Source organism: Micropterus dolomieu, linkage group LG05 (assembly GCF_021292245.1).
Source record: "Micropterus dolomieu isolate WLL.071019.BEF.003 ecotype Adirondacks linkage group LG05, ASM2129224v1, whole genome shotgun sequence".
NCBI classification, from domain to species: domain Eukaryota; kingdom Metazoa; phylum Chordata; class Actinopteri; order Centrarchiformes; family Centrarchidae; genus Micropterus; species Micropterus dolomieu.
In genome coordinates this window covers 4,733,640-4,761,595 of record NC_060154.1, presented here as the reverse complement: position 1 = coordinate 4,761,595, position 27,956 = coordinate 4,733,640, and the positions used below count along the sequence as shown (strand labels likewise).

General features: G+C 41.2%; 1 protein-coding gene across 2 annotated transcripts; it reads left to right on the top strand.

Moving 5' to 3' along the window:
- Nucleotides 1-151: 151 nt before the first annotated feature.
- Nucleotides 152-26,880, top strand: aspm (assembly factor for spindle microtubules). 2 transcript variants are annotated; one of them, XM_046049534.1, is made up of 27 exons: nucleotides 152-575; nucleotides 835-978; nucleotides 1,303-2,890; nucleotides 4,296-4,391; nucleotides 4,586-4,687; nucleotides 4,781-4,927; nucleotides 5,142-5,381; nucleotides 5,512-5,579; nucleotides 5,680-5,821; nucleotides 6,848-6,978; nucleotides 7,615-7,790; nucleotides 8,550-8,695; nucleotides 9,668-9,753; nucleotides 9,860-10,072; nucleotides 10,936-11,140; nucleotides 11,631-11,779; nucleotides 12,054-12,182; nucleotides 13,239-13,433; nucleotides 13,780-16,956; nucleotides 18,709-18,840; nucleotides 19,007-19,156; nucleotides 19,291-19,482; nucleotides 19,892-20,084; nucleotides 20,962-21,116; nucleotides 26,042-26,218; nucleotides 26,350-26,522; nucleotides 26,620-26,880. In XM_046049534.1, the coding sequence occupies exons 1-27, from the start codon at nucleotides 300-302 to the stop codon at nucleotides 26,720-26,722; spliced, it is 8,685 nt and encodes a 2,894-aa protein (XP_045905490.1). In that variant the 5' UTR covers nucleotides 152-299; the 3' UTR covers nucleotides 26,723-26,880. The 2 variants fall into 2 exon arrangements, with proteins under 2 accessions (XP_045905490.1, XP_045905489.1); XM_046049533.1 differs by having other exon boundaries at nucleotides 13,780-18,840.
- The last annotated feature ends 1,076 nt before the right edge of the window (nucleotides 26,881-27,956 follow it).

Below are 27,956 nucleotides of genomic sequence, written 5' to 3'. Positions count from 1 at the left end.
CTGATTGGCCGATAGCTGTGTATTCGTATGGATTCGATCTATTGTCTTTACCCATTGGACTAGACGTAGCCACAGCTCGCTGATCATTGGCTGGTAAAACAACACGGGAGATTTTCAAATTAGAACGTCTTTCAGTCTGTAGTGGAAGGAAGCGTGTTTTAACGTTTGTTTGTATCGGGGCAGAACAAGTAAGCAGTCAACATTACCTGCAGCGCATGCTGTTTGCTAGACATTTAACTAACTACGTAACATGTAGCTTTATATTAAGCTAAGCTACAGCTATTTTATTTTAATGTAAAATGTCGGAAACGGTATCTTCAACACGGAGCGGATTTCTAGACTTCAGTCCAGTAAAGCGAGACGACGCTAACAAGGAGAATGATGTTCCGACTTTGAGTTTAATCCAGTTCTCAAAGGCTCCCTTTGTGACATTTGGAGCAGTAAAGGTGGGAACCTCTAGGTCGGCTGTTCTGCGTATTGAGAACCCTACAGAGGATGGAGACGCGGAGGTTACTGTTGAGAAGATCCCCTCGAGTAAAGGCTTTTCTGTGGACCACAGCACGTTCACGATCCAGGTATGTTTTTAGCTAATTTTCTCTAACATGAAGGGACACGATTCACGCACTTAATAGAAAGGTCTTGGCCCACAGAGCATGAGGCATGCTGCTGGCATGCTCCAGGAGCTTTGTTATGTCAAAATTCAGACATGAAGTTAACATTATTTCTCTGCTGCCCCCAGATTGAATGGGTATGTCTAATATAGTATCATTAATGAGTCATTTCATTGTTAAGATTGCAGTTGTTCCCATCTTTCCTTGTGCTTTGTGTTTGCAGCCTGAGAGTTCCTTCAGTTTGACAGTAACCTGGACTCCAACAGAAGAAGGTGGAATCAGAGAGCTCATCATCTTCAACGCCAATGGGGTTCTCAAGCACCAGGCTGTTCTGCTGGGGAGAGCAGAAGCTCCAAAAAAGAAAAAGGTGAATCCTCAGCTGAATACAGAGACTGTTAAAGCTGCAATTGCACTCAAATAAGACATAACCTCAAGTTCTAGGAAATTCCGATCAGTATTTTTAACTGTTTCCTGATGTCATATGCACAAAGCCATTTATTGCAAATGTAATTGGTAGATTATTGGTTCATGAAAAAGCCCTACATTTAGGCCCAATTTGCCTAAATGGTACTTAGTTAAACCTGACACAAGTAATTTCACAGTTCTCACTCATTATATAATCAGGGAACTTGGAATAGCTACATCTAATACTTCAATTTTGACACTTGTATGTTTTTTTTTTCTGTTTCAGAAAAGCTTATGGGACACAATTAAAAACAAAAGAGAGGGTGAAAAAGTAGCTGCACCCAGGAGAAAGAAAACAGAACCACCACTGAAGATGGCGGCCAATAAAACCTTCCAAGTGTCCCGAAAGCCACAATACAAACGAGAAAAGCCACGCAGCCCACTTGCTTCTCTCAACGAGGGCAAATCTGTCAGACAGAGGTCCCTCTCCAAGCGCTGTCCCATTGACGACCCTCAGATATCAGAGAAGCAGAAGGCCCTGAATTCCACCCAGAGGCAACGGTCTCTGGCCTTGTCGGACCACGAGAATACCCATCATGTTCAGGGAAACTCTCCTCTTGTCCTACTCGTCCCAGCCGGAAAGCTGATGGACTCTGGCAATGTGTCTGCAAGCCCAGATTTCTTTCCGGTCAAACCTGAAAACCCAGATCTTACCAAAATGCTTAACAGGACGCTGTCACCTATTGGGACACCAGAGAGGTTTAAGAAGCTCATGCCTCATATTCAGTCAGATAGCCCACTTTCTGAGGCTATAAAGTGTCATGCTGATTTTGATAATGTTGACAAAGTGTTAACTGGAACCCCGATTCCATCTTTAAAAGATGCGCTGGCCCTCATTGACTCTGATCTGAGCCACATTATCACCAGTCCTCGAGACACTAGTTCGAGCTGTGGCTTTTCAGATTCACTGGAATCTAAGAGTGGGAATCACGACTCTGGACCTGACCGAAATGTCCTCAAAGCATTACCCGATAGCCCACAGGTGTCTGAGTCCAATGAGCCGAGACTTACTTTCTTTGTCAGCAAAAAGATTGTTGTGAGTGAGGTTGTTCATTCAGAGGTGGCTGTGAGTGAGGTTGTTCATTCAGAGGTGGCTGAGGAAATGGAAAGAGTCAAAAAGGCCTCTTTTACCTCTACCACAGTGACCAAGAGTAAACCAACAGTGGAGACAAGTGGTTCAAGTGGAAGGAAAATAAAGAAGTCAAGGCGAAAGCTGTTGGAAAGAACACTTGAGCTGTCTGACGGCAGCAGTCCGTGCGAGTCTGGACCAGGCACTCCAATCCTTCCTGTTATCGACCCAGTCACAGGAACCGATGGGTGGCAAAACGTTGAGGCTGTTAGCTCCCCATGTGATGATGGTCATCAAACCCAGGGGTTAATCTCCAGCCGGACTCCACAGCTCGATGACTCGCCTACGCCCATCACCTCCCCTCTATCTACAGCTCCTGCTCGCTTCTCTTTCTCAGTCGCTTCCCAATCTCCTGCAGCCGCCGCACCCATCACTTTCGCTGTCACCTCTTCGTCGCCCTTGAGTTCATCTTCTCCTCTACACCTCGGCCCCACATCCAATGTGTATCACTTGTCTGCAACTGTTTCAGCACCTCCACCTGTTAAGGAAGACTCATTTCCCGTTCACATGGCTGTGAAGAGCAAGAAGAGGAAGAGTGAGGAGTATTTGAAAAGTGACGGGAACATCGAGGATGCTGGGAAAACGGAGCGTGTCAAAAGGAGCAGGGTGGTAATTGGGAAAACTGAGCCCCCAAGATCAGTCCAGGAAAGAAGTGCGTCACAGAGGCAACAGCCAAGAACAACAGGTGAGCAGATGTGAACAATGTGTATGTCGAATGTTGGGATGTCATTGTGTTTTATAGTATACTTTCAAAAGTACTGTATATGCTGTTTCAGACATGAATATTTAACTCAGTGTAAACTCAGGTGCATTAAAGCTTCAAGACATATATACTCATTGGCCTGTTAATTCATACACCTAGCTAATGCAGTCTAATACAACAGTCCTGCAATATATCCTCATTCATGAAGGTTATAATGTTAAATTTTTTAAAAACTGCGTTAAAGAGGTGTTTATTCAACTGTATTATAATTCTGGACGCTGCAGCTTATGGTGCTGTTGAATTGTATTGCTTTAAAGTGACAAGTTTGTCTATTTTGTTAAGCTGTTTTGGGTAAGCTAAGAGTGCTTTCACACCTGCCTCATTTGGTTCGGTTGAATCGCACTAGAATTCATTTTCCCCCTTGGTGCGTTTTGTTTGGACAGGTGTGAATGCAACAATCGCACAAAAGCTGACATAACAAGCGCACTTGACAACAAGAGACCTTGTAGAGATGGTTTTGGTATGCCTTCAGACAAACTCGTGGTTCACTTGGTAAACAAACATACCACAGGATTTTGTGATGGCAGATCTGAGCATTATTAAAAGATAACCACTAATAAATCCATCTGCTGACTGTGAAATGTGTTCAGGAAGCGATCTTATGAATGATCTGTATAAGCCGTGTATAGCCTATATTTATGCACCTTATTTGGTAACCACGTATACATGTCAGCGCAAGTATTTTCCCTGATTAACAGGTCAAGAGCTGTTAAATAGGGCCAGTACTCTGTGTATTGTGTCAGTTCATTAATTCCATAAACCAGGTTTTTTTTTCTTTTTCTTGACAAGACCCCAGAGCAATAAGCCCTGAATCATTACTGTACTCCTTTTTGTCATTTTTCTACATCATTATCTATAATATGTGGTCACTTTGCTATCTAATATCACTAGTAATGCTTATAATGGCTTTACTTGTGATCTCTGCAATAATCAGAGGCATTAAAGTTCTTTCCCCACATGTGGAATCTGATTTCCCCATGTGGGTCCTGATGATGTGCTGATGATGCAGGATGACAGTTGCCAAAGCTGTCCAATCAGCAAGTTGGTTTCTCTGCAAAACTGCAGTGTGAACATCAACCGTGCAGCAGTAGTGTATAATTTTTTTTTTGCCCTTTGGCAGGACCAAATGAACCAAACTACAGGTGTGAAAGCACCTTAACAGAAACACCTCTCTGTGCTCAACAGTACCACAAACTGTTTTATTACTGTACATATCCTCGCTGATGGTTGCAGGTAGTTACATCCTGGAGTCGCATATTCAGAACAGCTTCTGTAGCTGGACAAATTTGCCTTGTTTCTGTTACTGAAAAAGGCCCTTTTTCCCCAGGCTCAGTGCGCTCAATGACTACATCATCTCTAAAGACTGCAAGGTCTGTGGTTCCTGCCCAGGCAAAGCAATCAAACTCCAAACTCACCTCACGAGGTATGATTGCTTTCTGAAGGGGAATACCTCTCAAATAAGAGTTAATTGCTGTTCTTGTAGTGTAGGTCTGATGATTGGGTATTAATGTGCATTCATAATTGAACGAAAGCAAAGCTAAGATTCAAACCTGTGATGTCATTAAAATGTATAAGCCACTGCTAATTTTGACTTCTTCTTTTTTGTTTGTTTCACAGGTGTACAGTCTTTGAAGTCATATGGCGCTCCATCTGTGAAGACTGCAAAAGTTATTGCTGTAGCTCAGTCAAAGCTGACCTTCATTAAGCCAGCACAAACAGGTATTTGATAACTGAACACTGTAAAGTGTGTGTGAGAAAATGTATTTTGCTTTTGTTAATCTTTAAAAAAATCATTTTGTTCTATTCTCCCAGCCTTACCGAGACACCCGATGCCGTTTGCTGCCAAGAACATGTTTTATGATGAGAGGTGGATTGAGAAGCAGGAGAGGGGATTCACATGGTGGATCAACTACGTCCTCACCCCAGATGACTTTAAAGTCAACACTGAAGTCGCTAAAGGTGACAGACATTCAGCAGGCTTTCACTACTTTAAACATGTGGGGAAAAATCTTATAGGAGGCAGGAGTACAGATGGTAGTGTTTGCTTCCCAGAAATATATAAATAATCATGCTTTTCCAGAGCTTCCAGGTCATTTGTGGACCCAATCTGTATGTTTGTCCAGCGGACTTTATAAGTCATAAACATTGTCTTTTTCATTTGTTTCTTGTTTAGTGAACACTGTGTCCATTGTCATGGGCAGTGATGACAAGTTCAGTGTGCCCAAAGCTCCCACCAAAGAGGAGATGTCTTTTAGCACCTACACGGCCCGACGGAAGCTAAACCGCCTCCGTCGTTCTGCCTGCCAGCTTTTCACGTCTGAGGCCATGGTCAAGGCTATTCAGAGGCTTGAGCTGGAGGTGGAGTCCAAGAGGCTGCTTGTCCGCAAAGACCGCCATCTTTGGAAGGACATAGGTAAATAAATATTACATAATAAACCTGCAGGTGCTGGGCTTTTAAATGGTTTTTAAATAAATCTAAAGTTCCTATCAACCCCCGGACAAGCCTGAGATTAACATTATTTTCTTGTTTTGTCATCTTTTAGGTGAACGCCGAAAAGTCCTCAACTGGCTTCTCTCATACAATCCGCTGTGGTTACGGATTGGGCTTGAGGTATTCTGATACAAGCGTTTTTAGCATTTGTCTTTCCAAACTATGTTGTTGCCTCACTATCCACGCTATGCTTGCTAAACACAAGGCTGCTTATTTTCAGACAATCTACGGTGAGTTGATTTCACTGGAGAGCAACAGTGATGCTGTGGGTCTGGCTATGTTCATCCTCCAGCGGCTGCTCTGGAACCCAGACATCGCCGCGGAGTTCAGACACGCAAGAGTGCCTAACCTTTACAAAGACGGTAAGTTTGGAGCATCGTTCATTGTGTTGTATTAACTGGAGACTGTGGCATTGTTACTGTCAGAGCTTCAACATTTCAGGAATAATTTAAGGTGGAGACTTTCCTTGGCACCTACTTGTTTATTTGAATCCAAAAAAAAAAGGCACATTGAATGGGTGATCACCTCAGGATGCGTTTCCCCTTTCCACACTAGCGGAAACGAAACCTCTTTTACCATATCATAAGCTGACAGAAATACAAACCCTTATGATGCAAATATAAAATTAAAAACTTGGATAGGAGTTGAACTTTTAATTAAATGATTTGACTTCTTGTCATTATTTCACCGACATAAACAGAACTTTTTAATTTCCTGCTATTGACATTTTCAGATATCCCCTAAATGAGAGCCTGTAGTCTAATCAGTCATGTGTAATAAAATTGTCACTAACTATAGGTATATAATGCAGTGTGTGGGTTGCACTTTCATAATATCTCCCATTCTGCAAGATCAAGCATTCCCTGATGTTTAGAGCTGCATTATTTTCATTATTGATTAATCTGCCGTCCTGTTGTTGTTTTTATTTAGTTTATAAAATTCCAGAAAAACATGAAAAATGTCAGTCACAATTTCCCAGAGTCTGAGGCAACATCTTTAAACATCTTGTTTTGGATGTTCAAATTATTTTCTTTCGATTGATTGAGTAATCTTTTAATCATATCAGCTCTACTGGAATTTAGTTTTTATTCCTGAAATTCTTCCAGGAATATACTGCAAAGTTTCTCCCCTCCCAAAAATCCACCATTGCTATAGATCTTAAGGTAATGATCAAGCAATTCCAGGTTTTCTGTTAGTTTGGAATTCTTTGAATCGCACTTGCCACTTCTGAGCACATACTTTAAGGGATTGTTATTGTGGTCTTTTTATTAGAGCAATACATTTTCGATTCATTTAAGACATGTTGAATATAAATGAATTAATTTCAAACACAGAATCTGTAGTTACAAAAAACAAGTGTTTACATCTCTTTACCTTTTCTTGGTTAGGCCACGAGGAGGCGCTGTCCCGCTTCACACTGAAGAAGCTGCTTCTGCTGGTGTGTTTCCTGGACAAGGCCAAAGAGTCTCGGCTGATCGAGCACAACCCCTGTCTGTTCTGCTTGGACGCAGAGTTCAAGGTAGGCCAAAGCCCTCCCACGTCAACAATAAACACATAAAACAAGGCCAAAGTACAGCCTTATGAAATGAATGACAATATAAACTTTGCATTGGTCTTTTATTTAATTTTAGTATTCATTTCTTGTCTTGGACACATTTTTGATACTTGATGCCGTTTATAGCTAAATTAATAGGAAAAATTAGGCTTATTTTATTTAGTATAATGAATAAGACCAAAAAGCTATCAAAGGGTTCGATTGACAGCTTTTTTATTCAAGCCCAAAAGAACACCACTAACCAGGAAAATCCACCAGATGTAGTTTTAAATGAACCACACAGGCTAGATGTGGATACAGGATGTTTTCTGCACAGCACGTTATTTATACCAAATCATACTCTGACAGACTTTAAACATAAAGGCTCAGAATTATTTATGAATTCCTTTTTGGCCTAGGACTGTAGGTTCCAAACATCATAAATGTGTACAGCATTTGTCTACATTTGTATTGGTGAAGGAGAGCGTGCATTGGTGGTAAACTTCACATTCCCCACTTGTTTTCTGAATTTTAATCTATGTTTTAATATTTTGATAAATCCCTTTTAATTTTTTGGAACTGTTTCCTCCTATTATTATGTTTTTGTTTGTTTTTCAACAGACAAGTAAAGACCTGCTCCTGGCTTTCTCCAGGGACTTCCTGAGTGGAGAGGGGATCCTCCCCCGGCACCTCAGCTACCTCGGCTTAACCGTCTCCCACGTTCAGACGCCCCTGGATGAGTTCAACTTCGCTGTGAAGAATTTGGCAGTTGACTTGAAATGTGGAATTCGTCTAGTGTGAGTGAGACGTCGTGAATTTTAATGTGATGCTCTGATCCCCGTTGGGATGTTCGCTTTTCTCCTAGGTCAGGCTCAACTACGCGACAGTTTCCCTGCAGCTGGGAGGGATTTAGTGTTCAGCAGAGCAGTTTCAGACGGGGGATTTGCTGCCTGGGATTCTCACTGATGAATGCATGAATGATGAATGTCACTAACTGCCCTGCCTTGTGACAATATTGGTCTCTGGTCATATTTATAAATACAGGTTGAAAAATGTAATGATGAAGACCCAGCAGATACTTGTGGAGTAAATCTGTTCTCCAGTCAGAGACTAGACTTCTTCTTGGGTCTCTCCCTGGCTTTAGAAGGATTAAGTGTGAAAGGGCCTGAAAGTGTGATTTTTTTTTTTTTTTTTTTTAAGGTAAAAAAAATAAACACAATGACCTCCATCAGGAAAAAAGGCAGACTTAAAGGGTCAAATATACTGCAAAATGCCTGGTAATACTACATAGGGTGTCTGTAAGCAATACATGTTTGTTGGTGCTGTCATGACTTTTGGGCTGTACGCCAAACAGCTGTTAAAAGCACACAAACCCTTTTCTAGAAGATCTTTGGTGGAAATCTTGCAAAAGATCAAATGTAATTGGAAACCTGTCAGTTTAATAATAACTTGCATAGTTCAGCATGTAACAGCAAAGTTATCAAAAATGGTGGCAAACAAAGATACTTATGCATCAGCATTATAAAGTATGTTTTTCATGTGGGGTTTGCTTCCAGGCGTGTGATGGAGCTCCTTATCCAGGACTGGAGTTTGTCAGTGAAACTCCGTTTGCCAGCTATCAGTCGCCTGCAGAAGGTCCACAACGTCGATGTGGCTTTGCAAGTACTCAAAAGCAGAGGGGTCGACCTCAAGGATGAACATGGTAATTATCTATTTTTCTCCTGAGTAAACAGCAAAATGGGGAGTCGCTCGGCCTGAAAGCTTGTTTGACCTCCACAAAATGTGATTCAGTGTTTAAGTTCCTATGTGATTTTTTTTTTTTTTTTTTTTTTTTTTTTTTTTCTTTCACAGAAGTGTTACATATTCATTGTATTTTCATACTGGGCTGTATTTTCCACCACTGTGGCACTTTTTTGGACATGGTTCATTTACTACATCGTTCACTTGAGCTTGAACACCTGCTATGTCACAGCACGCCTTTTTGTGTTTGATCACAAACAGCTGTTGTTGTATAGCTTCAAAACAACAAAGTTGGGTTACTTTGTCGTGTGTGTGTGTGTGTGTGTGTGTGTGTGTGTGTGTGTGTGTGTGTAATTGTATATATTTTTTTACACACACAAGTGACTAAGCAGTCCAGGGTGAAACGTACTATTTCAAGACATAAAAGAAATTGCTAAACACAAAAACTTTGCCTTCTTTATCAACTAAATAACAAAAAAAGAGAAGACCTCGCTGACGTTTAAATCATGAAATGTCGTCATGTAATGCTGTCTAGAGTCTGATGACAATTCAGCTGACAGTCTTTTCATTGTCAGTCAGTCAATATTTGTAGTGATGAAAAATTTATTAATTCCCAAAGTTTGAGACAGTATCTTCAAATCTCTTTTGTCCAACCAACTGTCTAAAACCCAAAGATTCAATTTACAATGACAGATTTGATACAGTGGAACCAGCCTTTGTTTGGCTTTGTTTTGTAATTGATTGTCAGTCAACTAAATGGTGAATTGACAAATTGTTTCTGCATAGCTATGGGTCAAACCCAACTATATTCAATCTACAATGATATGAACCAGAGAAAATCTAAAGATATTTTTGCTTAGTTAATGACTTTAATGCAATTAACGGATTTTAATTGTGAATCAAAAGTATTTAAGCATTGCATCTTTATTTTCAGGCTCCACCATTGATTCCAGAGACATCGTGGATGGACACAGAGAGAAGACACTGAGCCTCTTGTGGAAAATCATCTTTGCATTTCATGTGTGTATCCGATTTCGTTTCAAAGGGGTAGTTCACAAAATGTAAGTCATGTTTTAATCTGTAGGAAGAGTTGATTGAAAATGCTGTTATCAAATAATCTGTTAAGGTGGAGGTGATTTTGGATGAGGATCAGCTGAGGGAGGAAATTGGCTTCCTGAAGAGAACCTTGAGGTCCAAACGGAGGCTGGCGTCTCTGAGGGCTGATCGAGGCTTTCAGCCGAGTCCTGCAAAGACCAGGGTGGCGTATGAACACAGCAGCACTAAGATTACCCTGCTGATGGACTGGGTCCGAGCTGTGTGTAACTTCTACAATCTGAACGTGAGTTTGACTTTTTTTTTATTTTCAGTTATGTGATTAGCTGCAGTTATTTGGTCATAAACTGAGGCTTTGAACAAAGTTTTGAGCTGATGATGGTGGCAATGACTAAATTGAGTTTCTTCTCGAGTGGGACATAGATAATTAATGAAATTTGGTATACCCGTTCAACAGTGGTTGAGACTTTCACTCAAAACCGCAATCAAAGTCATTAGCATTCATCCTGTGAGTAACATGAATGTCTGTACTAAATTCCATGTCTATCCCAAAGTTGTTGAGACATTTCGCACTAAAGCAAAAATGTCAACCTGCCAGTGGTGCTACAGGAAGGGTCAGTGTCATTGGATGCATTGTCTGGATATTTTTGTGACAATGAATCTAGTAGATGGAGAGCTAAATCTTTGACATGTTGGTAGTGCTCCTCAGGGAGTCACTGACATCTGTTCCAATCATAATGGCAATCTATCCAATAGTTGTTGAGATATAACAGGCAGGACCAGAGCGATGTATTGATGGAGTGAAATTGCCATCCATAGAACCAAAGATAAAAAGAAAAATTCTTCTCTCAATAAATTTTATCTATAATCTATAAAATAATATCTTCGATGGCTTTCTAATTATACAATGTCTCTGTGCCGTGTAGCTTATATAAAGTCAATAACTGAGGGAAAAACTCTCTCGTATTGACTGTAAATCTGACATGACAGTAGCAAAGCATAACCTTATGACCTCTATCTTACCATGGCATAAGAAACAACAGTTTCGCTGTTCTAAAGCTTATTTTTGTAGCCCTGTAGCCCTAACTGTCTATATCACAAGTCCTGCTTAGGAAAACAGTAACTGAAGTGTGTCGTCTGTCTGTGCAGGTGGAGAACTTCACGGTGGCGTTCTCAGATGGCCGCGTCCTCTGTTACCTTATCCACCACTACCACCCCAGTCTCCTGCCAGAAGAGGCTGTCAGTCACAGCACCACTCAGACTGTCGAATGCTCACAGAGAGGCCGCCTGGAGCTCAACTGCTCAGCCAGCGACTCAGACAACTCCTTTGACTCCTTGCCAACAGGCTTGAACGGTACATGTCAGCTGTATGCTGTTTCTTTAGTGCAGCTGTCTGTTTGGATGTACTTCTTAAAAAAAAAAAAAAAAAAAAAAAAAATGTTCAAGAGGATGTTTATTCATCATTTGCACATCACACAGACAATTTTTGTGCATTAGAGTGTAGAAAACAGAGAATTTGATAAGACGTCTGTAGCATTTAGGAGAATGTTATTAAAGCACAGTGACATAGCTTTAAAAGTAAAAAAATAAATTCACTGCCAAGTTTTACTCAAATGCAAAATGTTTTTAACCTTAAAATGATTTCTGCCTGTTCAACAGATATAAAGACTATTATTTTTAATTACAGACCTCCTCTTAGAGATAAGTGAAGGATGGCATGTAATGCCCTAAATGTTGAATGCATGCTTGTAAACTTTTATGTATGACTTTCAAAGGAGATTATGAAGAAGTTGGAGAGACCGTAATTTACTTGTAATGACAGTATCATTGTTATTTTTGAAAAGGCCCAGATTCTCCGTCAGTGGAATTTAAAGAGCTACTGGAGAATGAGAAAAACAACTTCAGACTGGTCAACACTGCTGTGTCTTTCCTGGGCGGAGTTCCTGCTATGATCAACCCAGCTGACATGTCCAACACCATCCCCAACGAGAAGGTGAGACCAGACTGTAGGTCCCCTACAGCAAATTTGTTTTTGTCAGATTTGTTTTTCAAGAGGCAAATGCAGATTAGTTGGGCAGGGTTTCTTCATAATCACAGTAGGCCTATGTCCATATATTTTTGTGCAACACCACTATGAAAATTGTTGCTCTAAATCCATTTGTGATATAATATAGTGAAATTTATAAACTAAAACAACCTGAAGATGGGTGTTAAGACCAGAGTGAAAAGCTACATCGTTTCCTTCATCCACATCTGTTTATTTCCAGGTTGTGATGTCTTACCTCTCTTTCTTGTGTGCTCGTCTTCTGGACCTGCGGAATGAAACCAGAGCTGCTCGGGTCATCCAGGGCGCCTGGAGGAAATACAGATTAAAGAAAGATCTAAAGCTCTACAAGGTTAATTCAATGTTTGGTGCAACTGCAAGTTGATGGAGTTTTATTAATCTAATTAATGCTATTTCATGTTTTATTGCTAATGTCTGGATCGTGTCAGAGTGTATGAAGACGTCAAAAATCTGCAATTGCTGTTTCAGGGGGGTGTGTGTGTCAGTTTTGTGCTTTATTTTTGTATTTTACTGACTTTTATCCTTAGATTTATTTTTTTTTTATGTATTTTGGCGACCACTGCAGTGATTATGTGACATCTTATATTTTATTAACGTAATTTTTGTCACTGCTGTACAATATTTGAATAAAAGGACTTCGACACGTAAGTGTAGATAAATAAAAAAAATGTTCTTATAATTTTCTTATATTTAATCATTACTTTGAAAATAAGTTTTAGTTAGTCGTTGAACTTTGCTAGAATGAATAAAAAAAAAAAAAAAAAAAAAAAAAAGGTTAATCAGGTCCACAAACCTGAAAATGAGTAAGTCTCTTCTTAAAATATCTATAATCAGGTCATTGTTCAGCTTTCAGGTCCACAACTTTACTGTTTTGGGTCAGTCTCAGCACTGTCAAAAGCCACAGCAGGCAGCTGTTTTCAGAGGGGGCGGGAACCCCCCCCCCACTGTGTGACTATTTCATGGTACATGAACTACAATGGAACATTTAGCAGCCGAAAGAGCCAGATAGTTTCCTAAGGAGTTTGTGGAGACCAAAATCTGAGCTAAAAGAGAATTACATTCATCAGGTAGACAGGACTCAAAATGAAAGCTATTGCTCTGTAAGTGCTGGATGTGTAAATAAGCAACTGCTTGTTTACAAGTTCACCATATCAGCTTAAAAGGTGATTACCATATATGTTTATGTACAAGTCGCATAAAATCAACCCTGAATCTCAAGTTTTGTTCTTGACCATCTGAAAATTATAAGATGCGGTGTTTCAAAATGATTGTTGCATGGTATATCAAAAGTTGCATTGCACCTGTTCTGGAGGTCAGTACAAGGAAAAAATGGCCATGTTGTGTTGAAAGAACAATAATAAGATAAACTTATGTTGTTTGGATACAGGAAAGAAACATGGCTGCTGTGAAGATCCAAGTAGTTGTGAGGAGTTTTCTCCAGAAGCGGAGAGCTAAAAGGCAGATTCAATCTGCTGTCATCATCCAGTCAGTCTGGAGGGGTTACGTAGCCCGCAACAGGCTGAGGCTGAAAAAACAGGCTCAACTTCGGGCTCTTCAGCATGAAGCAGCAACTGTCATCCAGGTAGGTGTTTATTACATGTGAGAATGAAAGGGGCCAAAGTAAATGATGGCTAAGTTGTACTGGTTAAACATTTAGTGTTTGAGTATATCTCCCCCAACCACACATACCAGACATTACAGTAGAAATTGCTCGACAATCAGAAAGCATTATCAAGTGTTGATGGGTTTTGACTTGTTGATATTTTTGTTTTTCTTACCTCAGACAGTGACTCCAGTTATAAAAGATTTTGGCCAACAACACAATGATGTTGGTCCTGTATTTACATGTGATTTTGACACTTACTTCATAATAAAGCCTTCTTGTGTAATCGTTCTCTGAATAGATAGTTCTTATCTTGTCCCTACAGGCGCAATGGAGGACGTTTTTGGCAGTCAGGGCTTACCAACGCCTCATATACTACACCATTGTTGTCCAAGCACAATGGCGAATGAGGAGGGCAGCGTCTGCTTATGGAAGAATCTACTGGGCCGCAACAGTCATTCAGAAGCACTCGCGAGCATGGGCTCTTGCACGAAGCGATCGTGAACATTATCTCTCCCTTAGAACTGCAGTGATGAAAATACAGAGGGGTTACAGAAGATGGAAAACCCGGAAAACCGAAATGGAAAACCGTTCTGCCAAAGTGATCCAGGCGGCGTTTAAGAAATGGTACGAGACAAAAATGGCTGAAAGAACTGCTGCTGCTGTAAAGATTCAGTCTTGGTATAGAATGCAGAGGTGCCTCCAGCAATACACAAAGATCAAGACAAGCACTGTGCTCATTCAAGCCCAATACAGAGTTCTTGTACAGAGACGCTGCTTTCTGTTGTTGAGGATGCAACACAACTCTGCTGTTGTCATACAGAGTGCCTTCAGAGGGCATGCTGTCAGAAAACAGGTGGTGAAGATGAGATGTGCTGCAGTCATAATCCAGCGTTGGTTTAGGGCCTCTGTGAAAAGAGACGCGGAAAAGCAAATATATATGAGGATGAAATGTGCTGCCATTACCATACAGGCAGCTTATCGTGGAAAATTGGCTCGGGAGTCCCTGAATAAACAACACAAGGCAGCAACAGTGATCCAGGCAGCTTTTAGGAAGTATGTGGCCCAAAGACGCTACCTTCTCTTAAGAAAAGCTGCTGGTGTGATACAGCAAAAGTACAGAGCCACAATTTCGGCTCGTAAGACAAAGAAGGATTATGATGCTCTTCGAAATGCTGTTCTCACTGTACAAGCTAACTGGAGAGGTAGAGCTGACAGGAAGACAATAGAAAGGTGGCATCAGAGTGCAACCGTGATACAGGCTTACTACAGTCGGCACAAAGCGCAAGCAGAGTACAAGTCTAAGAAGGCTGCTGCTGTACTCCTACAGCGTCACTACAGAGCTTATGTTGCTGGAAAGGAGATGAGGAAAGCATACCTACACATGAGATCAGCCTGTGTTACACTCCAAGCTGGATTCAGAGGCATGAGAGTTAGGACAGAGCTGAAGAAAAGGCATTGGGCAGCGACTGTCATTCAGTCTTCAGTTAAAATGTTTTTATGTAGGAAACAATACTTTCTCCTACAAAGCGCAGTGATTATAATCCAAAGCCGATACAGAGCTCTTCTAGTTTGCAGGGCACAGAAAAATGAATACAGAGAGCTAAAGCAGGCCGCCATGAAGATACAAGCTGTCTACCGGGGATTTAGAGTGAGGGAAGACCTAAAGAAGAGGACCAACGCTGCAAGGGCAATCCAAGCTCAATTCAGGATGTACAGAATGCGTATGACTTACCTCGCCACCAAGTGTGCTGCCATCATTATCCAGGAACACTACAGAGCCAAAATTTTCAGAGATCAACAGAAGCAGAGGTACAGAGCAATAAAATCTGCAGCTGTTGTCATCCAGGCAACGTATCGTGGCCAAAGAGCCAGGAAGAAGATTGCAGAGATGCACCGAGCTGCTACAATCATTCAGAGAAAGTTTCTCACCATTCGGGACAGGAATAGGTTCCTAGCTACCAAGGCAGCAGCTTTGGTTTGTCAGCAAAAGTACAGAGCAGTGATCATGGCGAGAAAAGACCGCTTGGACTATCTGTCGAAGCGCAGGGCAACCATCCATCTGCAGGCAGCCTACAGAGGATATAAGGTCAGAAAGCAGTTGCATATCCAACATACTGCAGCTGTAACAATTCAGTCCCATTTTCGAAGGTACCAGCAGAGAACCTATTACAAGATGGTCCATTGGGCTGCCAATGTATTGCAAGCACGTTACAGAGCCAGCAAGAAAATGAGAGAGGAGATGCACACGCTGAGTGCCAAGAGAAATGCAGCTGTTGTCTTACAGGCTGCCTTCCGTGGAATGAAATCCAGACGGATCGTCAAACAAAGGCACCAGGCTGCCAGTGTTATCCAGAGAGCTTACAAAACATACTGTGAGCACAAGCAGTATCTTACCTTGAAATCCTCCGCCCTCACCATTCAGAGGATGTATCGGGCTACAGTAGCAGCTAAAGCACAAAAAACGCAATACCTGGAAATGCGCCGCGCGGCCATCATCGTTCAAGCAGCATACAGAGGGCAGCAGGTCAGAAAGGAGGTTTCTCGTTGGCATAAGGCTGCCACTGTGATCCAGTCTGCATTCAGAAAGTACAGTAGGGAAGTCAAATTCCAGGCCATGCGTCTGTCTGCTATCATCATCCAGAGATACTATCGCTCCTGTATTCTTCAAAGACAAGACAGAGAAAAGTTCCTGAAAGCGAGACGTTCAGCCATTATTCTTCAGGCAGCTTTCAGAGGTCATCGTCAGCGACGCAACATTGCCAAGATGCACAGGGCAGCTACTGTCATTCAGACAAACTACAAGAGGCATAGGCAGCAGTTAGCCTTCAGGAGACAACGCTGGGCAGCTTGTGTCTTACAACAGAGGTTTAGAGCTCAGAGACAGAGAAATGTGGAGATAAAACATTATCACGAGGTTAGGAACGCTGTTATTAATCTACAAGCTGCGTTCCGTGGAATGAAATCCAGACACATCCTCAGGCAAAGGCATCACGCTGCCAGTGTTGTCCAGAGAGCTTTCAGAACCTACTCCGAACACAAGCAATATCTGAAATTGAAATCGTCTGTCCTTACCATTCAGCAAAAATATCGAGCTACCATAGCAGCTAAAGCACAAAGAACGCAATACCTGGAAATGCGCAGCGCCGCTATCATCGTTCAAGCAGCGTTCAGAGGGCAGCGGGTCAGAAAAGAGGTTGCTCGTTGTCATCAGGCCGCCACTGTGATCCAGTCTGCATTCAGAAAGTACAGCAAGGAAGTGAAATTCCAGGCCATGCGTCTATCCGCCATTATCATCCAGAGATACTATCGAGCATGTATTCTTCAAAGACAAGACAGAGAAAAGTTCCTGAAAATGAAACAATCCACCATCATCCTTCAGGCAGCATTTAGAGGCTGGTGTGTCAGGAGGGACATTAACCGACAAAATCAAGCTGCTATTGTGATCCAGTCGTGCTGGAGATGCTCAGTGCACAGGCGTATCTTCCAAAGGAAGAGGGAGGCAGCTGTGAAACTTCAGCAGAGGTATCGAGCCACTGTAGCAACAAAGGCACAAATGAAACAATACCAGCAAATGCGGAGAGCAGTGGTCATCTTTCAGGCAGCATACAGAGGGCAGCAGGTCAGAAAGGAGGTTGCTCGTTGTCATCAGGCTGCCACTGTGATCCAGTCTGCATTCAGAAAGTACAGCAAGGAAGTGAAATTCCAGGCCATGCGTCTGTCTGCTATCGTCATCCAGAGATACTATCGCTCCTGTGTTCTTCAGAGGAAAGAAAGGGAGAAGTTCCTGAAAGCCAGACATTCAGCCATTGTTCTTCAAGCAGCTTTCAGAGGTCATCGTGAGCGACGTGGTATTGCCAAGATGCACAGGGCAGCTACTGTCATTCAGGCAAACTACAAGAGGCACAAACAGCAGTCAGTCTTTGGGAAACAACGCTGGGCTTCCTGTGTCTTCCAGCAGAGGTTTAGAGCTCAGAGACAGAGAAACGTTGAGGTAAAACATTATCAACAGTGCAGAAAAGCTGCTATCATGTTACAGGCTGCATATCGTGGAATGAAATGCAGACAAATCATCAAAGAAAGGCATCGGGCTGCTAGTGTTATCCAGAGAGCGTACAAAACACACTGTGAACACAGTCAGTATCTTACCTTAAAATCCTCCGTTCTCACAATTCAGCTGAGGTATCGGGCCACTGTAGCAGCAAAAGAACAAATGCAGAAATACCAACAAATGCGCAGTGCGGCTATTGTACTTCAGGCAGCGTGCAGAGGCCAGCAGGTCAGAAAGGAGGTCGCTCGCTGGCACTGGGCTGCCACTGTGATCCAGTCTGCATTCAGAAAGTACAGTAAGGAAGTAAAATTCCAGGCTATGTGTCTATCCGCCATTATCATCCAGAGATACTATCGGGCATGCATTCTTCAAAGACAAGACAGAGAAAAGTTCTTAAAAATGAGACATTTCGCGGTTATCCTTCAGGCAGCTTTCAGAGGTCATAATGTGCGAACCAACATTGCCAAGATGCACAGGGCAGCTACTGTCATTCAAGCAAACTTCAAGAGGCATAAGCAGCAGTTAGTCTTCAGGAGACAACGCTGGGCAGCTTGTGTCTTACAACAGAGGTTTAGAGCTCAGAGACAGAGAAATGTGGAGATAAAACATTATCACGAGGTTAGGAACGCTGTTATTAATCTACAAGCTGCGTTCCGTGGAATGAAATCCAGACACATCCTCAGACAAAGGCATCACGCTGCCAGTGTTGTCCAGAGAGCTTTCAGAACCTACTCCGAACGCAAGCAATATCTGAAATTGAAATCGTCTGTCCTTACCATTCAGCAAAAATATCGGGCTACCATAGCAGCTAAAGCACAAAGAACGCAATACCTGGAAATGCGCAGCGCCGCTATCATCGTTCAAGCAGCGTTCAGAGGGCAGCGGGTCAGAAAAGAGGTTGCTCGTTGTCATCAGGCCGCCACTGTGATCCAGTCTGCATTCAGAAAGTACAGCAAGGAAGTGAAATTCCAGGCCATGCGTCTATCCGCCATTATCATCCAGAGATACTATCGAGCATGTATTCTTCAAAGACAAGACAGAGAAAAGTTCCTGAAAATGAAACAATCCACCATCATCCTTCAGGCAGCATTTAGAGGCTGGTGTGTCAGGAGGGACATTAACCGACAAAATCAAGCTGCTATTGTGATCCAGTCGTGCTGGAGATGCTCAGTGCACAGGCGTATCTTCCAAAGGAAGAGGGAGGCAGCTGTGAAACTTCAGCAGAAGGTTCGGGCAGTGCAGCTCGGCAGGTTGGAGAGAAACAACTACACCCGAATGAGACAAGCTGCTATCACACTTCAGACACACTGCCGAGCCTGGACTGCACGACGACAGGTAATAGGCTTTATTTAGACAGCCTTTAGTTTGCATTCATTAACCTGGTAGACCTGAATGTTGCTTAAAACAGGTGATCCATCGCAGCAGACTTTCCTTAAAGGAAACCACTGCCTTCTTGGAATGAAGTATAGTATAATGTCCTTTGCGTGCCATTCTGTTTCAGGTACTAGAGGGAGTCATGGCAGAGAGGAGGCTTCGTTTTACATCGGCGGCCTTCCACCATCTTAGTGCCATAAAGATCCAAAGAGCTCTGAGAGCCCACTGGGCTTTGGAGTCGGCCAAAAGACAAATCCATTCTGTCATCACCATACAGGTACAGTGACAGAGACCCCAAAGCCATAAGCCAAAACAAAATCTGTCACTGAAAAGCACTTTTGTGCTTTGATGAATTTAATTTAATTAATCAGTGAACATTCCTTACAATTACTCCCTTGCTTTATTTCATAGCGATGGGTGAGAGCGAGGCAGCAGAGGAGGCGATATCTGGAGGACAGGAGGAAGGTTGTCACAGCCCAGAGAGCAGTCAAGCGCTGGTTAGCGCGTCGCCACAAGGCTGCGGCCGTCATCCAGCAGGCCGTCCATAAATTCCTCCTCCTTAGGCGCCAAAAGAGGGTTCAACAGGGAATTGTCAAAGCTCAGGTACCACAGTCGGTGTGAATTTAGTACAGATGACTCTTAAAGGATAGGTTCACAATATTTCAAGTCAACAAAGTCACGTGCCCACAGGAACATTGTAATACATTTTCTTTGCTGTAGTCATTCCTCTTGTTCATACTGGCCTTCAGGAGATCATTTAGTTATTTTCCTTTTGTGCATTCAGTGGTAAATGAACATGATTTATAATTAACAACTATTGGGATCTAATTATTTTCTTTAATATTGATAACAGTTATTTCCATAATTTATAACAAAGTCCGTGGTTTGAATGGTGTACAATTTCAGTCAATGTAATGCAAACAGTGATTAGCAACTAATTTGAGTTTTTTTTCCCTTTTATTTGTCTTTTCTTTTCTCGCCCTGCTCCTTCTCCCTGTTGCTCTCCCTCCAGGCTCTGTGGAGAGGACATCGCTCCCGCCGACTGAATGATAATCCCAAGGTGTTGAAGTTGAGACACCGCTTACGTGAAGTCTCCGCTGGTGTCCGAGAGGAGGACAAATTGTGCAACAAGACGTCATCTGCCCTAGACTACCTCCTTCGATACAAACACTTCTCCTACATTCTAGAGTCCCTAAAAAACCTGGGTAAGGCTTTGCCCTTTATGTCAATTCATCCATATGAATTAACTTTAGAGCTTCCTGCTACAAGCTGTATTTTTTTGTCACAAAGTAGCTTGAGTGGAAGTAGTTGTAGTTGATGAAGGCGGTGTGTTTGTTCTTTTTCCCACCCAATTTTTGCAGTTTTGGATGTAGTTTGTTAATTCTCCATGATACAGTATTCTTAATCTGACATTACAATGTTTTTTTTCAAAATATTGTTGTCGCAAAATCCATTGTTTTGTGAATTTTGTACTGATGTACAGAAAAACTTGAGTGCTTGTATTATATTGTGCTAAACCAAAAGCAACTGGACTTAACTGTATAATGCGGAAGTTATTTTGTAACGTGTCCTTACCTCTGTTTGGTCTAAATGCCACTTAACCTACTTTTTCTAATAAGACTACACAAATGCTAGGCCATAATTTAGAAGATTAAACAGAGTCTGTGCTAATCTGGTACTGTTGCAATGAATTACTAACAGACTGTATGAGGTTCAGGGACTTGAGTCTGTTTTACTATTGCTATTACACTTGACCCTCAAATGCACCCACTGAAATTCTGACCTCTGCAAAAGAGTTTAGCATGAGATTTGGGAAAAATTTAAGGAAATGTGGCAGAAAGAGTTCCTCTACTGTTGTTTTTCGTTGCGTGTTGTAAAAGCAGAAGTTAGAGTTCACAACATCATGTGGTTAACGTTTCCAGTGTCTAGTATGTGCAATCTAAAATTCAGTTAAAAGTATGTGCCTCACAGAGACAATAACATGGAGTATCTTTGGTTAATATACTGATCATGATCTCAGGCATCTTCAGCCTTTTCAGTAGCACTAACAGAATACCTTTTGTGTGTTGTGTGCATACACAGAGACCGCCACTAGGCTGTCCCCAGAGTGCTGTGAGCGGCTGGTAGAGAGCGGAGCCACCAACGTCATCTTCACACTCATCCGCTGCTGCAACAGGAGCGTCCCCTGCATGGACGTCATCACCTACTCCATTCAGATCCTCCTCAACCTCTCCAAGGTACAAACCTACACCTATTCCTTTTTATGTAATGTCGTAAAAAGTAATCAAGCTTCTCATGTTCAGGGTGTGAAACTTGAAGATGATGTGAAATATAGTGATCAGTTGGTTTTTCCTACTCACCTGATGGATAGTAGAAAGGTACTGTTGGTCCTGCTGTCCTTCCCCTCAGGTTAAGTTGCCATTAACGGTAGGGATGAAACAGTATGAAAATTTCATATCACGATTATAGTGACCAAAATTATCATGATTATCAGTATTATCACAGTATTGTAAAAATGTGCCAAAAAAGATTAAAATGTACTGATACACACACTGAAACCATTTCAACAAGATTTATATTGAAAACTACAAAGACAATTGCCATTTTGTTTGCAAAAATAAAATAACAGCATATACCTTTTGTGAACACATGAAAATCATCTAAGTGTGCATTATCAAGATTTTATATTGTATAGGTAATACAATGACCGCGTGGACAATTACATGAAAACAAATAAGTCTTCAGAAGACAGTGATAGTAACTGCAATGAGCCCAAAAACTGACATAAATACAGAGCAGTCTGTAGCGTTTCTAGATATGCTGGTTGGTTGACTAAACTGCGTGGTGTCATTGACCCAAACAAACACACGTTGCATTCTGCGCATGCGCGCCTGCTTCTGGGAGACACTGGACAGTGTTTGCTGTGAGATTATAACAGCGTGGTTAAACTTACAGCGCGGTTAACCGTACTCGGTTATCATGGTAATTAAAATGTGTACGGTAATAACCGTAATTTTACCATGGTTTACCGTTAAACCGGTAATCGTTTCATCCCTAGATAACGGTCTACCTTCATAAGGCGTCCAGCCTGAGAATGTGAATGAGCACACAGTGCAGGGAACAAAATTTTATATAGGGTTAAAGGTTCAGTGTGTAATATTTAGGAGGATCTGGTTGTCTGTCCCTGGGTGTCCCTGCAATGGACTGGCGACCTGCCCAGGGTGTACCCCGCCTTTCGCCCGCAAGTCAGCTGGGATTGGCTCCAGCCACCCGCAACCCTGTACGCAGGATAAGCGGTAGACGATGGATGGATGGATGGATGGATGGATGTTTTAAGTGGTGTATAAAGACATTACATAATGAACAATTATGTTGTTAGAATGAGCCTTTGCTTGCCTCATAGACCGCAGAACAACTTACTTTGTTGTAGTAGTAGTCGTCGTCGTCTGGTTTGTTGGAAGTAAGAATAGAAGTGAAATTTGGACAAATGGAGGATCACGCATATTAATTAGAGCCAATAAAGCGTGTCGACCACCGTAGCTTTTCATAGTGAGCAGTGACTGAGCAGTTAATTGCAATTTGCAACCCTCTCCACTAGATGCCACTAAAACTTAAACACTGAACCTTTGAGGGGCTAAAGAATATGGCTCAACTGAACTTTAAAATTCAAGCAGCATGCACATAGTTTTGAGTAGAAAAGGCATTTTTTACTCAATAATATATGCTTTGTTGGGGGAAAAAATACACCCAAATTAACATATTCCAACAAGAATCTACATGATTATATGTACAGCACAAAGTGTTTCCTGAGCTGAATTAATGTACATTGTTTCATGTTAGTGTGGCTCTGTCCTAAATCAACTACTTAAATTATATCTCAAAAACTCACAGAAAACAACAAGTTGTGGTTTTATGGAGGATTCTGTGCAGAACAACTTCTCGGACAGCTTATCAAGTTGTTATATTTCCAGTTGAGTTATTGTACGACTTAAGCATAAAACAACATTTTAAATGCTGACTTTTTTTAGGTGATTTATTGTGGACACACCTGGGCTAGCTATGGTAAGCTTATTGTCCGCTGTCTGTAGCTTCATATTTGGCCTACAGACATGAGTAGCATCGAAATTCACATCTAACTTAACAAAGTAAGTACACAACTAACTACATAGTAATGTTATGTTCTCGTGAGTTTACTACTTAATAGTCCATGTTACAGTAGTAATACTGCACACAGTGCTGAATAAGCTGAATATAAATTTATTAGTAAGTAACTTGTCTGACTCAAGTAGAGTTCACATTTAAAGCCAGTGAGTTTAGCTGAGAATGTCATAACGTCTGATGTCTCACTTCCCCACAGACTTTCTGTTCCTTTTTTAATCAGCTTATTGTCGTTCGGGCTCAGTTTCTCTTCTGCAAAACCAAGTTCAGACTGTGTCAACATCTTTTTATTTCTGTGTTTTTTTCATGTAGTGATTCCTGTTCTCTCAGTGTGGTGTGAATCATTGTGGATAATTCTGCAAAGTATGCATTTTTATCCATGAGAAGACAAAACACTAAATCAGAATTAGAATGAATTAGAGAAATGAAACAATTCACATTTAGGGTGAACATGGTAAATGATTCAATAAACATTAGGGGTGGGGGGAGGAATTGCAATAATATCTTATCGTGACATAAGTATCGTCACAATATTGTATTGTGGGGCCTCTGGTGAGTCCCACCCCTAATAAAGATTTTTAATAAAATGTGGGGAAAGTGCAAGATTTACATTGCATCTAACATGTAGCATGTCTAAACTACATATGAATTTTAATAGATTTATGAGAATTAATACCCAATTATGATTAATTTTAATATTCAGAAATTATTAATCCATAAAAAGCTCTCGTTTCGCAGGGGCATCACCGGAGTTGTTATTAACCTAGAGTCTCCGGACCTCTAGGTAGCTTTTAATAATTATACAATTATTCACCAGTGATCAGTTAGTTAATAATCGCTCAATTATCTTAAATCAATCGGTCTCATATCTAAAGGGTAAATTCTCTTGGCAGGGACTTAGAAGTAGGCAATACACACAATTCCTTGATTACAGTGAATTTATTAACTAACTAAGGTGATATAAAATTGCGGTTAAATACAACAGAGAAATGGCTAAACAATGAGAAGGGGTTCCTATTGTGGGAAGCATTTGACTCAAATGGCAACTAATGAAAGTAAGCTATGAGTTTAAGAGTTAAGACAATATTAACACTCTGGGACAACCCTTTGTTTTGGTCTTACTGCTTGTGTCGGCGGCCTGCCTTGGCCTGTTGCACGGGTCCCACGCTACCTGCCGATTCCTGGCTTTTTGCTAGGGAATTCTCCAAGGTTCTCCGTGTCTGAAGAAAAACCCTCAAGGGTTGGCCGTCCTCCGTCTGGCAATTCGGCTGTTCTTCAGGTGTCCTTGGTTGCTGCTGGCGAGACCACGTGACTTGGTCTGACCTCGGTGAAGTTAGCTCAACGAAAAAGCTTAAAAGGGAACTTGGTCGTTCTTGAATTAGACCAATGTAACTTAACGGACTGATAACTTTTAACAAAAGAAAGAAAATAAAACAAGTAAAGTTGCTGGAACTGAGGAAAACTGAAGTCGCGGCACTTTGCGTGTGTAGCTTCAAGCGAAACAAAGATTTTATTGTGCTGGTTTAATTCTTAGAGCGTGGCCGGGAGAGGGGCACGCCGGGCGCGTGCCAAAGCGCCGTTGAAGAGCCCGGAACAAGCCGGCAGACGAGAGGAAAGCGTCCAGAGAAAACACAGGAGTTGAGTCTCCAAATTATTTAATATAAAATGGGACATATCCTCTACTAAGTTAATTTCACAAAGAAACAGTGCCTTTTGATACAGTAAATGTAATTGTCAGACAATTTTGTGTTAAAAGCTTAAATTTAGAAGTTTTCAAATCATAGAAAACACTTTCTTGACCAGGTCCAAATGTACAGCAATTTTGGTGAACTGTTAACATTCTGAAGGTTTAAGAGCCACTGCAGAGCTGGTGTGGTTGACCAGGGGGAAAACCTGGAGTTAACCTAAGTTGAATGAACATGATTTATATAGGGAAATAAAAACAGTTTTCTGATGCGATCGTGCTGAACTGAATCATTTGTTTTTATTTCTATCAAATTTAACTTTGCTCTTTTATTTGTTGCTCCCCCGAATTTTGTTAATAAGGATTCAGTCGGGGGGGTGGGGGGCTTTTTTTGTTTTCCAATCCGAGGTTTGGGTTCTATTGGTGAATGCATTAATGACAGTTTTCAAAACTAAGCAAGAAACTGGAGGACAGTGAACCAAGATGAAAAGAGATTAGACTGTGAGATGAGTCTGGTTCTCTGATAACAGCTGAATTGAGGAAAGTTTTCTTGTTTGCTCTAACACTCTAATATTTGCTCTTTGCAAAAGTTTGGGTATACCAACCTTTTGCAACTGTTTGTTATTGATTTTTCACTTTGCTTTGTGGACTTTGATTGCTTGACTTGCAAAATAATCTAAAAAGCTAGACTGTGTGGCAAAAACACATTGGTAGTAGCCTTAACCTTTTTAGATCTTTTTTTTTCGCTGTTGACTTCCCATTTTTTCTTGGATGGTATTTTAGTACGACTTTGAACAGTTGAGAATGTTGCCTATGCAGATTGACATGAAACAAACTCTGTTTCCCAAATTTAATTGTCATATTACATTTTTAAACTATTCAGACTTTGCATCAGGACCATGATTTTCTTGGCAATCCACCCAATTGGTGCCCCAACAGTGCACACACAAGCTCATGGTGTGGCGCTAGAGGAAATGGCAGGGGATCACCAAAGTTGGTGGGATTCATCACCTGGGGATATCTTTACCAAATTTCATGGCAGTACATCCACTAAATATTTCTAGTGGATGTACTAGTGTTTGAGGTATTTCAGTATGGACCAAAGTGGTGGGCCGACCTACTGACCGACATTGCTATCCATAAAGCCACAGTTCTAGCAGTACTAAAATGACTTCATTTTTGTGACATCTCAGTAATTTCCCCCTCTGCTTTGTCTGAACCAAGTGGTTATTGATTTTAATTAAGCATTTGTACCTTCTTCCTACTTTGCTTTCTTTCCCTCGTCTCTACTCACTTTTTTTTTTTTGCCCCCCCCTCCAGTACCACAAGACCATTGAGGCAGTGTATTCAGTGGAAAACTCAGTGGAAACGCTGCTGGACATGCTGCAGAGATATCGGGAGAAGGCAGGGGATAAAGTGGCAGAAAAGGGTGGCAGCATCTTCACCAAGGCCTGCTTCCTGCTGGCTCTCCTCCTGCAAGACCAGCACCGTGCTGTGGTCTGTAGCTTCTTTAATTTAAGAACTTTTGAAATTTAAATACCAAATTCAAATTTTACAGTAAAAATTTTATAGCTAGCTTTTATAGCTTTGTAAATATAATGCAATTATTATTTTTTTTCTTCCATTAGGAGGTTATGAAACTTCCCAAGGTCTTGGATAGGATACAAAGTATTTACCGCCTCACTGCTCGCAAACTCAAGATGGACAGAGAAAGAAGTGTTGTCAAACAGAAGATGAACGCGTCAGTCAATGGGAGCTTCTTCATTCCAGCAACGCCTCGTAAATCCCGCCCTGTGCCAAAGTATGTATTTTTATATATATTTACAGTACTGTATGTGTCTGACATATACAGTTGGTATGTGTTTGAAGTGGCAATTGACATCGTTTTTGTTTTTCAGATTTGCTCCAGATTGGATTCTCAGAAAGGACAAGCTAAAAGATATTGTGGACCCTCTTAGGGCTATTCAGATGGTGGCAGAAACACTCTCAATTGTGTTGTAAATAAGACTGAAATCTTGATTTGCCATCTTTGTTTTTCCTTCAGTATATATTGTTTTATATATGCTTAAAGATTTTTTTTACCAATGCATTTTCATGTATTACATGTATATATTAAAATGAATTTGTTTCTTAAACATGGGACAGATTCACGGATCTTTCTGATGTGTTTACATTGTTTTCCTTGGCTCAAAACGAGGTGTGTGTGTGTGTGTGTGTGTCTGTTGAAGTTAATTACTGCTATGATTATTAAATTTACATAGGGAGAGGGAAACCAGTAACTTCACCTGTGAGTCAAAAATTAAATCAGCTCACTTGTCTTGCTTCCAAGTTGCAGCTCTACAGCTGAGGCTGATGGGGGGGAGAGTTTTGCAGGTAGTCATGAACCAAATTCTTTGAACAAATAAAAATGAAGTGTTGATGGTGCTAAATAAAAAGTGAAGGAATCAGAGTTTTTGTACATCATCCTGATGGGAACATGAATGTTGGTACCAAATGTTATTTTGTTTGTGGAAACAGACGGGCACTGGAGCTAAGCAATCTAAAATAAGGCCCACTGGCTGCATTACAGTGCACGAACAAGTTGAAGGCAAGTGTTTTTTTTATTTTTGTTTTTCTTTGTTTTGTTTTTTTAAGCACATTTCAGCAGCAAGGCAATCCAAAGTGCTTTACATAAAACAACATAAAAAAGACATTTAAATACAATTTTAAGAGGAGTGAAATGGAAAATTAGGATAAAACAGGACTTATAAAAGTTACAGTGCAATGTAAGTTATTAATGTACAGCCTGAAATTTGATTATTTAAAAAAAAGTCTTCGGTCTTGATTTAAAAAAACGGACAGTTTCAGCATAACTGCAGTTTTCTGGGAGTTTGTTCCAGATATGTGGAGCATAAAAACCGAACGCTGCTTCTACATATTTAGTTTCCCTCTGGGGACAAAAAGCAGAACTGTCCAAGAGGTGTGGGTGGTTCATAACGTAACAGAAGATCAGAAATGTCTATTGGTCCTAAATCGTTAAGTGTTTTATAAACCAACAGCAGTTTTTTAAAATCAATCCTTTAACAGACACCAAGCCAGTGTAAAGACCTCAGAACTGGAGTGATGTGATCCACTTTTTTGGTCTTAGAGGGCTCCCTAAGATCAGTGCAGCTGCTCAAGTCCTCACTAAGGACACTGTTACAGTAGATGAGTTGACTGAAGATAAATGCAAGTTCTTCCAGGTCCTGCTGAGACA